Genomic DNA, 14442 nt, shown 5'->3' on the forward strand with positions numbered 1-14442 from the left:
AGTGGTTGCTTCTGATGGGGCGTTGCCTGGGTCAGAGCATGAGCATATAGTTACCTGGGTATATAGATTTGACAAAACTTAGGTCTGTACACTTAAGATCTGTGCAAAGAAATCTCAGCAGAGGCTTGTGGGTTTTTATTAGTCTGTTAAAGTCAACTTCACATATATTAATGCTATTTTGTCTTTGCTTATTATCTTACCACACTGTGTCCTGGCCTTCGTTAATTTTACTCTTCTGCTCTTTATGTTCATTCTCTTGTTCTTTTTCTAGCTTCTTAAATTAGGTGCTAAACTCTTTTTTTTTAACTGTGACATGTGACTTATAGGATCTTAGTCCCCCAGGCATCAAACCTGGGCATTGAAAGCACCTGGTCCTAACCGCGGGACCACCAGGGAATTCCCTAAATTCGTTAATTTTCATCCTTTTTTCTTTTCTAATTATGATTATTTAAGAATTAATATTTCACTTTCATTACATTCCATGTATTTTCTTAAAGTTGTCATATTTATCATATGTTATAAACAATAAATGTAATGTACTGTTTAAAATAATAATAAAATGAACAACCATGTATCCACCATCAAGGATAAGAAGAACACTGCTTGAACCTTAGAAGTTTCTAGGCAATCACATGCACATCTCCCTTTCTGTCTCCTATCATCCTAACTCTTATTTTAACCATTTTTTGGTTTTTCTTCATAGTTTTACCACCAGGGTACCTGTGTCTAAACAATATAGTATTCATTCTTGAAAAACTAGAGAATAAGCACAAATCTAGCTTTATAAGGCGAGAAGACATATTGCTGTTATTAGAGCAAGTAAGAAATAAGGGGAAATGGTCGAAAACCTATAGGTCATAGTCTAGCTTTGGTTATCTAAAAGTTTTCAATTCAAGTTAGCGGGCAAGGTTATCAACAAGCCATGAGAAACGCCCGGTATTGGAAGGGCTCTGCTGTTGACTGGCTAGTAGGAGCCTGGCACAGTTGTGGTCAGAGAGACCGCAGGCTGCGCGTAGTTCTGCCTCAGGGCTTACCACAGCGGCATGCAGCTGTCAGGAATAGGTCACGGCAGAGGCTTGAAACAAACCTACCTGCGTGTTCATCTTCCCTTCTTACCTCTTAGCCGGCCTTTCTGGGGTCACCTTCCTTCCACCTCAGCATCCTTTAGATGAAGGTATATAGCCGATAAACTTGTTCCACTTTCGTTTAGCCAGAGCAGCTTTATTTCATTCTCATTCTTGAAAAATGGCTATGCTGAGAAAACCATCCTAGATTGACAGTTATTTTTAGTCATCAGTTTTAATATATTTTTACTCTCTTTTCTGACTTTCAGTGTTGCTGATCTTAGAAAAGAAAATAATTATTATTTTACTTTGGGAAATTTCTTTTTGCTACATTAAGATTTCTTTTTCTTTGGTATTTCTCAGTTTTATTGTATTTCTAAGTACAAATTTATTTTTACATGTCTCATTATGATACCTTCTGGTTCCTGAATCTGTAGATTTGTGTCTTTATCAGTTCTAGGAAATGCTCAGACATTTCTTTAGATATCATCTCTTCTATGTCTCTCTGCTCACTCCTTCAAGGACTTCAGTTAGATATGTTAATAGGTTAAACCTCTTTTCTGTTTTCAGTAAGCTAACTTTTCTTTCATGTTTACGTTGGCTTTGTCTCTGTCATATTCTAGGGGTTTTTGGTAGGTCTGTCTTCTAGGAAACTACATTTTTTCATTTGTCTAACCTACGCCTTCAGCCATACACATAGTATTTTATTTCAAAAGTAATTTTTATCTCCATTCCTTTCAAATCCACATGGTTATTTTTTAGTTGTCGCTTGTTGCTTGTTAACCTTTGTGATTCCATTCTGTATCTCTTTAAACATTTCATGACAGCAATCCTGTCATGAATTCCAGATAATTCCATTACCTGGAATTCTGGAAGATCTGAATTTGGTATTTGTTGGTCCTGCTGAGTCTCACTGACCGTGACCTACTGCCTCACGTGCTTGACCGTGACAGCATCTGGTTGTGAGCTCATGTTTGCTTGTTGTTATTTTGGGGAAATTGTGCGGTCCCAAATTTGGGGGCCATTTCCTCTAAATATTATTTGCATATGCCTTTGTCAGAAGTGAAGTGGGTCCTGATGCCCCAGGGTCTGTTACCCCTGTGAATGTCCTGGGTTACTGAAGGAATCTCCTGCTCATCTTGCCCACTCTGCAGACACTTTCTTTCCTATATACTGTAATACTTACCTTATATACTGTAATACTCACTCCCAGCGCTAGTTTCAGTTCTGGGCTATCTTTATTCAAGGAAAAAAGTCTTTAAGACATCTTACATGATGTAATGTCAGCATTTCATAGAATATATTTTTATCCAGAACTGAGTTGTTTTCTAAAATTTATTCTGTATTTTGCCAGAAATAAAAACCACATTCATTCTTCTTATAATTATTATATATGTATTTATCTGACCATTATTCTACTGTGTGCCAAGTTCTGTGCTTATTTAGATATGAATGAGATATGGCCTGTCTTCAAAGGCATAAAGAGAAAATTGCAATATAACGTGACAAGTGGTAAAACAGAGATTTACGCAAAATGTTTTTTTTTTCTTTTTTTTGCTCCCACCATATGTTTTGATGGAGAGCAAAAGAGGGAGTAACATTCTAAAGTTAAATGGGTAAGTTATATGTGAATAAAGGCCTTGGATACCAACTTACATAGGTTTTTTTTTTTTTAACTAATAGTGACAGAGGTAACATTTATGATTTGCTAATATTCGCATCTAGTAATTCAAACCCAAGCACTATGATTCCAGAGCCAACACACTTAACCACTCAGTAGTGCCGTCTTTCTTGAGCCAACGTGAATTCATATGAAACACTTAGATGGTGTTTCTTGTGAGAAGGAACCAGAGATTAGTCTCCTTTAAATTGGAACTTTTTTTTTTCTTAATGAAAGGCATAAAGAGTTTAAGTTAGAAGATACAACTGACAGTCATAAAGTCACCTTTGTTTACCTGTCTTATTCTTGCTCCAGGATGGGGAGATGGTGCTGTTGGATGGAGGCTGTGAGTCTTCCTGCTACGTGAGTGACATCACTCGTACCTGGCCCGTCAATGGCAGGTAGGGCTGCTACAGATCCCACCGCTTCTTAGGAATATGAGTTAGAAAATGGGTATGTTTGGAATAAAGGACTAAAGAAATATACAGGGTCCCTCCAGCTCAGGTTAACTGCCTTTACAAAGCCCCTGATTCTTTTCTGAGACTGCTTTATTCATCATATCATAGGACGAGGCACGTAAAGACACCTAGTTAACATGTGCACACACTTTAAAAAAAATAAATTTAAAGTTTTTACTTTCTGATTGCAAAAATAATATTTAGGTTTTGGTAGAATAGTTTGGCTAGGTTAACCCTCCACAGATAATAATTATAGAATCTGGACAAAATATTAAACATAGCATTTAGAACTTCTCTGGTGGTACAGTGGATAAGAATCCACCTGCCAGTGCAGGGCACACAGGTTTGAGCTCTGGTCCGGGAAGATTCCACATGCTATGGAGCAGCTAAAGCTGTGCACCACAGCTAGTGAGCCTGCGTGCTGCAATTACTGAAGCCCGTGCGCCTGGCGCCTGCACTCCACAAGAAGAGAAGCCACCGCAATGAGAAGCCTGCACACCACAACAAGGTAGCCGCCACTCTACAACTAGAGAAAGCCAGCCTGCAGCAACAAAGACCCGGTGCAACCAAAAACAAAAAAGAAAAATAAAAACAAGTATTTGAAGACACCAGAGAGCTTTCTAAAAGCTGGCAGAAACTGCAGCTGTAAGTCTGTCCTTGAAAGAAGAGCTATAATGGGTAAGATGTAAGTGGTTAGAGTTTTCCTCCATTACTGCTAAAAAAATGATTCTTCTAAAGACACGCAGAAACTAGTAAGTTACTAGTAGCCAAAGTATTGACTAGTTTATCCCATGACATCTACTTTGCCTGTAAGAAGTAGATCTTTAGACTGTTTTTTTATTTGGTTGATTGGTTGGCTGACTGGTTGGTATTGTTTGTATTTGTGTTTTTTTAATGGTTAAAAAAAATGGGAAGGATCAAGGTTAAGCCTGATCTGGCCCTCTAACTGCATTCATGGCTGGGTGCATCTTCTTACTTCACCATGTCTATCTGCTGACCGTTGAGAGAGTTTTTCTAATCAAACTTAGAAGAAAACTTCCTGCAATATCAGGCAGTTCCAAATTCTCGTTCTTGGATTTCCCTGTCGCCAGGTTCACGGCACCTCAGGCAGAGCTGTATGAAGCTGTTCTCGAAGTCCAGAGAGATTGTCTGACCCTCTGTTGCCCTGGAACCAGCTTGGAGAACGTCTACAGCATGATGCTGACGTTGATAAGCCAGAAGCTAAAGGAGCTGGGGATCACGAAGAACATTAAGGAGAAGAATCCCTTCAAGGTATTTCACTTCCTTCAATCCCAGTTCTTAAGAACACCTGACATGCTGCTTGGGCTTTATCCTATGTAAAGCTAATTCGATTTAGAAATGGGAGTTTGTGATTCTGCTGTAAGAGGGACTTTTTTGAACATAGATTAAAACAAAAGGCACAGTACTTCTTTCTCCCAGAAGATGGCAGCACATGCAGTTCATTGCATACTGTGTGACTAGCTCAATCTTCAGAAAACATAAAATGAAGTCCGGTGTAGACAAGGTGGGAAAGGACATAAAAGGGAGGAGAGGTTAACTCTTTAATTCTTTTTTAATGATTTTGAAAAAGTGGGGGTCAAAGGGTGAAGGTGTGTGTGGCTTCAGTAACATTGTTGAGACTTTTAACAGTATTCTCACTTGCCATGTCTTTAGTGAACTTCATCTGCATCCAAAGTATGATGGTGTTGAAGAAAACTTTAAAGACTCAGTTTTAAATTAAGATGCCAGGTGGTCAAGCCAGACAGACCAGTAAGGTATCTCTTATCTCCAAGTTAGACTGCCAGGGCTTCTTTTATCAGTAAGGAAGAAGCTGTAATTCCTCCTGTTCATGCCAACAAATCTTTAATTAACGGACAGAAGTACCCAGGTTGGTAAATGCCTCATAATTACTATGTTGTATGACATTTCCTACCTACCCCACAAGCTGCTGTGAGATACTTAGGGTCTCCAGAGAAGGCTCCCTGAGAGGGATGTGTGCATGCTGGAAAAAGAACTGTTCTAACATAATTATCTCCCTCCCCCCCAGAAGAGAAATTTTCACCTGCCGTTGTCATTGCTGGGGCGACCCCAGTTAGCATGTGTGTAGTATGAAATGGTAGGAACAGAAATGTGGATTAGTTATTAATAGAATGCCATTGGCAGAATTACACACAAGAGGTAGCAGTTTTCAGTCTCTTAAGCATTAGCCCAGGGATAGATGACACAGGCGGCAGAGCTAAGGGCAGGGGGCAGTATTGACACGTATCTCGTGGATTTACACAGGCCCAACTTCTCCCTTAAGGGTCATTGCTCTGATAACACTGTGGTCATATCATTTCCAGGCTGCTCGAAAATACTGCCCGCATCATGTTGGCCATTACCTGGGGATGGACGTCCACGACACTCCAGACATGCCCCGCTCCCTCCCTCTCCAGCCCGGGATGGTAATCACCGTGGAGCCAGGTAAGGGGAGGTGCCAACAGCCTCCCATCCCCTGGGACACATAATCCTAGTGTTAGATAGAAGGGTAAACACTTTCTTCTTATGTGAACCAATGTAATTAAATTAGAAGAAACAGGAAAATGAATCTCTCCAGTATAGAAGGGAACTTTATTTTAGATCCTCCTTGAGCTTGTTTATTTAACATCACACAATTTGTTTAATTTGACTTCTCCAATAAACAACAGATGGGGAGTACTTCCTATCAGTAGATATTAAGAAATAAATCTCTCTTTTAACCCTGCCTGTGCCAGGACCAGTTTGTACTAGTCTTCCTTTTGTGGTGGGCTGCTGATGCTTGTGGACCCCTGGCACTTTCCTCCAGAGATTCTCAGATTCCTCACGTTCATAGTTGCAGCTCCTCTGCAAACTGCATGGAACTGCCTGCATTGTTCCACTCTTCAGGATCCAGACCCTTTCTCCTGGGCTTCAGAGAGAGTGGGCAGTCTGATGGTTCCCCAGCTTGAATGATGGTAGGCGTGGGGCAGGAGAGAAGTAGTGGCCATGGTGGAGTGTGAAGATGGAGACTACAAGTTACTTTTAAACACAGATGCTGTTTCTGTCATGAAAGCAGATCTCAGTCTTAAATTTCAAGTGTTTTCACATCTAAATTATGTAAGTTATAGCTGGGACACGTCTTTTAAGCTCCACTTTGAGCCCAGGCGTATGTTGCTATCTGTGGCCTTGTTTACCATTTAGTCCAATCAAGTTGGCACTTCCTTAGACTTTGACTACACTTTCCTTTGCTGATCCTTTTCTTATCACAGAACAGCATCTGTGAGTATAGAACAGGAAATTTACAGTTTCTTAAAATGAAAAGACCTGGTATCTGTCTGATGTTATGATTAGAAAGGGAAACTTGGCCTTAGAATTTTTCAGATGTTCATTAAACTCTTCCTTTTATCTTCTTTATATCATGTGTATCAGTTACATTTATGACTTATTTCAGTATTTCTGCAGCTTCTGGTTGTTGAGACTAATAATCTCTAATAAGTGTTTTTTAAATACATGATAAAATTCTGTATGTCCTTATTTTTGCAAAGTGCCCTTCTTCCAAGGGACTGTTAAGCAAAGAAAGAATGCATTTATGTAATCCACTAGTTCCCAGCATATATTGACATAGTCATAAAGTAACTTTAGTGGCTTGTTTGAGCCATTAGCACATGACAGAATCATGATCAACATTATTGTAGTTGAAGAGATCTTGTAGACTAATAACAAAAAATAACTACAATAATAGTTCTAGTAATGTTCAGTTCAGTTCAGTCGCTCAGTCGTGTCCGACTCTTTGTGACCCCATGAATCGCAGCACGCCAGGCCTCCCTGTCCATCACCAACTCCCGAAGTTCACTCAGACTCACGTCCATCGAGTCAGTGATGCCATCCAGCCATCTCATCCTCTGTCGTCCCCTTCTCCTCCTGCCCCCAATCCCTCCCAGCATCAGTCTTTTCCAGTGAGTCAACTCTTCGTATGAGGTGGCCAAAATACTGGAGTTTTAGCTTCAGCATCATTCCTTCCAAAGAAATCCCAGGGCTGATCTCCTTCAGAATGGACTGGTTGGATCTCCTTTCAGTCCAAGGGACTCTCAAGAGTCTTCTCCAACACCACAGTTCAAAAGCATCAATTCTTCGGCGCTCAGCCTTCTTCACAGTCCAACTCTCACATCCATACATGACCACTGGAAAAACCATAGCCTTGACTAGACGGACCATTGTTGGCAAAGTAATGTCTCTGCTTTTTAATATGCTATCTAGGTTGGTCATAACTTTCCTTCCAAGGAGTAAGCATCTTAATTTCATGGCTGGAATCACCATCTGCAGTGATTTTGGAGCCCAGAAAAATAAAGTCTGACACTGTTTCCACTGTTTCCCCATCTATTTCCCATGAAGTGATGGGACCGGATGCCATGATCTTCGTTTTCTGAATGTTGAGCTTTAAGCCAACTTTTTCACTCTCCACTTTCACTTTCATCAAGAGGCTTTTTAGTTCCTCTTCACTTTCTGCCATAAGGGTGGTGTCATCTGCATATCTGAGATTATTGATATTTCTCCCGGCAATCTTGATTCCAGCTTGTGTTTCTTCCAGTCCAGCGTTTCTCATGATGTACTCTGCATATAAGTTAAATAAGCAGGGTGATAATATACAGCCTTGATGTACTCCTTTTCCTATTTGAAACCAGTCTGTTGTTCCATATCCAGTTCTAACTGTTGCTTCCTGACCTGCATACAGATTTCTCAAGAGGCAGGTATTCCCATCTCTTTCAGAATTTTCCACAGTTTATTGTGATCCACACAGTCAAAGGCTTTGGCATAGTCAATAAAGCAGAAATAGCTGTTTTTCTGGAACTCTCTTGCTTTTTCCATGATCCAGCGGATATTGGCAATTTGATCTCTGGTTCCTCTGCCTTTTCTAAAACCAGCTTGAACATCAGGAAGTTCACGGTTCACATATTGCTGAAGCCTGGCTTGGAGAATTTTGAGCATTACTTTACTAGCGTGTGAGATAAGTGCAATTGTGCGGTAGTTTGAGCATTCTTTGGCATTGCCTTTCTTAGGGATTGGAATGAAAACTGACCTTTTCCAGTCCTATGGCCACTGCTGAGTTTTCCAAATTTGCTGGCATATTGAGTGCAGCACTTTCACAGCATCATCTTTTAGGATTTGAAATAGCTCAACTGGAATTCCATCACCTCCACTGGCTTTGTTCGTAGTGATGCTTTCTAAGGTCCACTTGACTTCACATTCCAGGATGTCTGGCTCTAGGTGAGTGATCACACCATCGTGATTATCTGGGTCATGAAGATCTTTTTTGTACATTTCTTCTGTGTATTCTTGCCACCTGTTCTTAATATCTTCTGCTTCTGTTAGGTTCATACCATTTCTGTCCTTTATCGAGCCTATCTTTGCATGAAATGTCCCCTTGGTATCTCTAATTTTCTTGAAGAGATCTCTAGTCTTTCCCATTCTGTTGTTTTCCTCTATTTCTTTGCATTGATCACTGAGGAAGGCTTTCTTATCTCTTCTTGCTATTCTTTGGAACTCTGCATTCAGATGCTTATATCTTTCCTTTTCTCCTTTGCTTTTTGCTTCTCTTCTTTTCACAGCTATTTGTAAGGCCTCCCCAGACAGCCATTTTGCTTTTTTGCATTTCTTTTCCATGGGGATGGTCTTGATCCCTGTCTCCTATACAATGTCACGAACCTCCGTCCATAGTTCATCAGGCTCTCTATCTATCAGATCTAGGCCCTTAAATCTATTTCTCACTTCCACTGTATAATCATAAGGGATTTGATTTAGGTCATACCTGAATGGTCTAGTGGTTTTCCCTACTTTCTTCAATTTAAGTCTTGACGGTTTATATACCAGACATTTTTATATCTATTATCTCACTTTCACTCCACATTTTTATTGGTAGGTACTGTTAGGATCCTGGCTTTACAGATGAATTGTAACACAAAGAGGTTAACTTACTTGCCCCAAATCATCCAGTCACTGCCATTTTTGAATCAAACATTCGACTTCTTTTTTCTACTTCTCAGGAATTTATATTCCGGAGGACGACCAAGATGCCCCTGAGAGGTTCCGTGGTCTCGGTGTACGAATTGAGGATGATGTGGTGGTGACTGAGGCCTCCCCGCTCGTCCTTTCTGCAGATTGTCCCAAAGAGATGAAGGACATCGAACAGATATGCAGTAGGGCCTCTTGACCCTCACGGCAGCCCGCGTGGGTCTCGGGTGCAGGGAGGGTGGACGCAGGCACCTGTGCGTGTGTGCTTTCCGGGGATCTCTGTGTGGATACTTGTTCATGCATTCCCTTGGGGAGTGCTGCAGCTGTGCGAGTCTGTGTGAGTCTGTGTGTTGTCTTTTTGTTTTATGTGGCTAGAAACTTGGAAAAATTGCATTTTTGGACTATATGTTACTGCAACTTTATTAACATTAATTCTGTAGAATTAATGACCGAGACAAGGTTAATGTTAAGATATAAGGAAAGATGTTGGTTACATATGTCCATGCATTCCAGTTGGAACTTGTGGAAAATTCTCTCCAGGTCCTTCCCCTTCTGCACTTTTCCTGAGATCTACCTAATATCGTCAAATTTTCGTGTAATGCTTACACTTCGAGCTAATCACCAGAGTCTGCCCACATTGAAAGCCGCCTGTCTGATTGTGGGTGGCCAGTGTGTACCTTCCATGATACCTGCCTTACCTGTTCAGGAGCCCACGTGAGCCCTCAGGGCACTGGTGTTCTCCAGCCCCATCACTGAGCCACAGTCCAGATTCCAGCAACACTAGCTATCGAACAGAACATTTTTGAGCTTTTTTTACTATTTGGTTGCCTGGGACCTGGAAGGTGTTTAGATTCTTGATAAGGAAGGAAATGGAAGAGAAAGAAAAGTATGTATGTATCTGCTCTAGATCCAGACCACCATCTGTCTGTTTTCAATCTAAAGAGCACTCCTTTCCCAGATATCCTTGCTGTCTTTATAGACTCTTACCACACCAATCCTCAGAGCACAGCCTTGAAGCTGCTTCTCTGGCCAAGGGCAGATCCTCTGCTCACCGAGTTAAGAGTCAGGGGAACAGCACCCAGTTATCATTCTGTGATTTCCTCTAGTGCTGATAAAAGCAAAACATGGAACCCAGCCAGTAGCTGTAAACACCCTCTGATCCTTTCCTTTCTTGGACGTCAGCCTGGATGGGCAATGGGAAAGGCCAGCGTTTCCCTCCATACAGCATTGAATGCAGTTATGTTAAACTCAGTTTGCAGAGTGAACGGGGCTAGACCCCTGCAGATGGTTTATTTGGGAGCTTCAGTCATAGGGGGCTGCTTTAGGAAATAGTGTATTCACCTCCTTTAAACCTGAATGTGAGCCCAAAATGTATAAAACATGCTGTTAGAACATAAATTTAAGAAAATAATTGCTTTAGGGAAGAATAGGCTAGGAGAGGAGCATTGTTGCCTCTGCCACATACTTTTATGGCTGTGAAAGTATTCAGGAGTTGCTATTTTTCTCTGTGATAAAGAAACTATAACTATGTTTTTTTTAACTTGAAACACAGCAGTTAAGAAGTAGAATAATAACTCTCCTCTTCCCATAATTGTACCCAAGTTAGGAAGGTACCTCTCATGGTGACTTAAAGATGTCTTCGTGTATCTTCTTTCAAAATATTATCTTTTCATTAACTTTCGTATGGTCAGAAAAGGAAAACTACTATAGACATTATATGTTAATTGGGTTTAAAAGCCATAAAATAAGTTAAATCCCCAGATAAAGACACTATATCTCATTAAAATTTTAAAAATGGGCTTTGTTACATATTTTAAGACATACATAAGCAACATCCTCCTTAACTTTCTTAATAATAGAAAGACTGCAGACATGATGCGTGATGCTGCCTCTCCCTGTCCTGTGTCCATGTCAGATCACAAGCACAGCACAGCAGCTTTCCGCCAGCCCAGCTGTGACTTCAGAGTCCTTCCAGTAACTGCTGTCACTAAAACAGGAGCTGGGCTTTGAGTTAGACTCTGTCTACCATCCCTCAGCTGCCATATGATCAACGATCGTGTAACTTATTTTTGTATGTATGTTAGAAAGTACGTGAGGGCCGGGGTGGCAGCATACAGGACCTCGCTTAGAAGAGGTTTTTATGGTGTGGTTCTATTTTTTTTTTTTTTTTTTAGTTTCCTGAAGTGGGATCTGTATCCCAGAATGTAAGCTGATAAGGGTGTGTTTTAAGCCTGAACAAATATACTTCAAGCTGAAGTGCTTAATAATTCTAATGACTGTATCTCTAAGCCCTAGGGGTAGAGCAGAATTCCACTATCACAAAGCATGCGAGTCTCCCTGGCTGCTCTCACCTCCACCTGTGTGTCCCTGAGGAACTCAGGGTGAGCATCAGTATTATTCGGGTCAGGGGTCTCCACTGAAACCCAGGCCTTTGGGGGTTTGCTTCATGAGGAGCTGAGAGAACTGCAGTCTTTGCCAGCATTTCTTAATGCTTTGTTTGACTTTTGTGCAATTATATAAGTTCAATTTGGACAAAATGCTGTTACTTTTTAAGGCGCTATTGACTGAAAATAAATACATGGTTCCCAAACAAGGGAACAGCATTTGTTACTGTCATTTTAAAAATAAACTATAAAACAATATAAGAATGTGTGGTTGGTGTTTGTGTGTTATTTTCAAATCTAAAGTTCATAGCTTTAAATGCGACTTTTGTTCTACAAAGTATTTTGTTTTACAAAGCATTCATTGACAGCTGTCACAAAATCATGTTGGCAAACTTGGAATAATCTTATCAGTCATAGAAGGGGGGAACCAATGGATTAGATTTACTCAAGGATGTAACATATAACATGGTGACTATACTTGATAACATTGTATTGTAAAATTGAAATCTGCTGAGAAAGTAGAACTTAAATGTTCTCACACACAAAAAAAGAAAGAAATTTGTGAGGTGATGGATGTGTTAATTAACTTAATGGGAGACATCTTTTCACAATATATACGTGTATCAAATCATCAGGATGTACACTTTAAACATCTTACAGTATTGTCAATTACAGCTTAAGGAAACTGGGCGGGCGGGCAGGGGTCAGGGGGGCCTTCCCAGATGGCTCAGTGGTTAAGAATCTGCCTGCCAATCAGGAGACATTCAGTCCCCAATCCAGGAAGACCTCACGTGCCTTGGAGAAACAAAGCCCCTGCACCACAACTATTGAGCCTGTGCTGAGTCACTTCAGGCGTGTTCGACTCTTTGTGACCCTATGGACACAGGAGTCTCCAGACAGGAATACTGGAGTGGGTTGCCGTGCCATCCTCTAGGGGATCTTCCTGAACCAGGGATCAAACCCGCATCCCATATCTCCTGCGTTAGCAGCTGGGTTCTTTACCACTAGTGCCACCTGGGAAGCCCCATCTGACCATGTGACTGGTTAAAATCCTTCAGTGGTTTCTCCTCACTGCAGATAAAGACCAAAACTCTTTGCATGGCTCTACCAAACATTCTTGCATGACCTGGTTCATACCAGTGGTAAATGTTTATCAACTGACTCTAGGAGGATAAGGGAATCCCTGGTTGTAGCATTTGCCAATTTCCATGGCATAAACAGGATGATTATAGCCAATTTCAAGATACCAACTTACAGAACTGGGAGAAGAGGCTAACAATTGATTCTTGCACATCTTTGCAGACTCTTATCTCACCGGTTCTCTTCATGTTTGAGCCATTCCAGGCTTCTTTACGAGTGTGCTGTGCATTCTATGCTTGCAGCCCCTCCTGTATGCTGTTGGTTGTACCTGGAATGGCACCTTCCACATCCCTCAGTGTGTGTGAGTGCTGGAGCCAAATTGCATCAGTTTGCAGGAGCAACTGTTAACCTTTTGGGAATTTTGCAGTCTGACTGCTAAAGCTACAAATCAGAACTTGACTTCGTTTTTAAGAACTGGTTTTGTTTGTTTTTAGTATTTATCCATTTGGCTGTGCCAGTTGTTGTACACAGGATCTTTCATTGCGGCATGCAGACTGTTAGTTGTGGCACATGGGATCCAATGCCCTGAGCAGCGATTGAACCTGGACCCCCAGCATTGGGTGCTTACCATCTTAGTCACTGGGCCACCAAGGGAGTCCCAACAGCTGTTTTGTTTTCTTTACCAGCATACCACTGCATCCAGGCTTCTTTGTCTGGCTCTCCTTCAGTCTCATACCATTTCCTCTAAGAGGACTTCCTCTACCTTCCAGGCAGTCTTTCTGCTTCAAGGCACCCTTTACTTCTCCTTTCCTAAAATTCATTGGAATTATCATTAACTGACTATTGCCTCTTTTGCTACATATGGTAAATTCAATGATGAAAAGGGACTTTTCCAAGTTCTTAGAATATCTAAAGCAATATGGTGTAGTTGACACACAGCAGGTTCTGTGAATATTTTAGGAATATTTGTTGAATGAATGAATGAATGGATGGATCAACTGAACAGAGCTAAACTGAACAGCCTATTGCATTGTAAACTAAAATTATGAAGGGTAAGAATCTATATGGGGTCTACAAAAAGTTTACGCAGCAGGAGCTAGTATACAGAAAGGCATGGCCAATCATCACAGCCAGGAAAACATCCAAAGGAGAGACCAGTACATGAGGCTTTCACAGCTAATGGAACAGCCCCACTGTAGCTCTTCACAGAGCAAACAACTTGCAAACTCCTGCTGCTTCCTCTCCTGTATCTCTACAATACCTTCTTCCAACAAAGTTTAAAACTTTTCAAAATTAAAATACGATTAAGTCACTTTTGGGCTTCCCAGGTGGCGCAGTGGTAAAGAATCCATCTGTCGATGCAGGAGGCACAAGAGACTCGTATTAAATCCCCAGGTCGAGAGGATCCCCTGAAAACGGCAACCTACTGCAGCATCTTGCCTAGAAAACCCCATGGACAGAGGAGCCTGGTGGGCTACAGTCCAGGGGGTTGCAAAGACTCAGACATGACTGAGCACATGTGTGCACACACACGTCACCGTTAGTCCCCTCCCTTACACTGCACCCCTCCAATGCCTTCCAATAACATCTACAATAATATCCCCACCTCATCTGACCCCTACTTGCCTGTCTCCTCTCAACCACCCTCACTCTGTAAGCTTCAAATTTATTCATTCAACACATAGTGGGCACATACAACGGACTGAGCACTGTTCTAGGAGTGTTTGTTATCAATAAAACAATAGGGAATTCCCAGGCTAGGATACCAAGCTTTCACTGCTGAGGGCCCA

General features: G+C 41.2%; 1 protein-coding gene across 7 annotated transcripts in view; it reads left to right on the plus strand.

Moving 5' to 3' along the window:
- XPNPEP3 (X-prolyl aminopeptidase 3) overlaps positions 1–11836 on the plus strand; it is a 44379-nt gene extending 32543 nt beyond the window's left edge. For all 7 annotated transcript variants that reach the window (XM_086402983.1, XM_086402986.1, XM_086402990.1 and 4 more), the window contains 4 exons: positions 3040–3125; positions 4274–4454; positions 5525–5645; positions 9221–11836. In XM_086402983.1, the coding sequence (XP_086259109.1) occupies positions 3040–3125; positions 4274–4454; positions 5525–5645; positions 9221–9387 (555 nt within the window). In that variant the 3' untranslated portion in view covers positions 9388–11836. The remainder of the gene's footprint in view (positions 1–3039; positions 3126–4273; positions 4455–5524; positions 5646–9220) is intronic.
- Positions 11837–14442: the final 2606 nt, after the last annotated feature.

Source organism: Bos grunniens, chromosome 5 (genome assembly GCF_055505025.1).
Source record: "Bos grunniens cultivar Pamir isolate PY7600 chromosome 5, Bosgru_T2T1.0, whole genome shotgun sequence".
Lineage (NCBI taxonomy): Eukaryota > Metazoa > Chordata > Mammalia > Artiodactyla > Bovidae > Bos > Bos grunniens.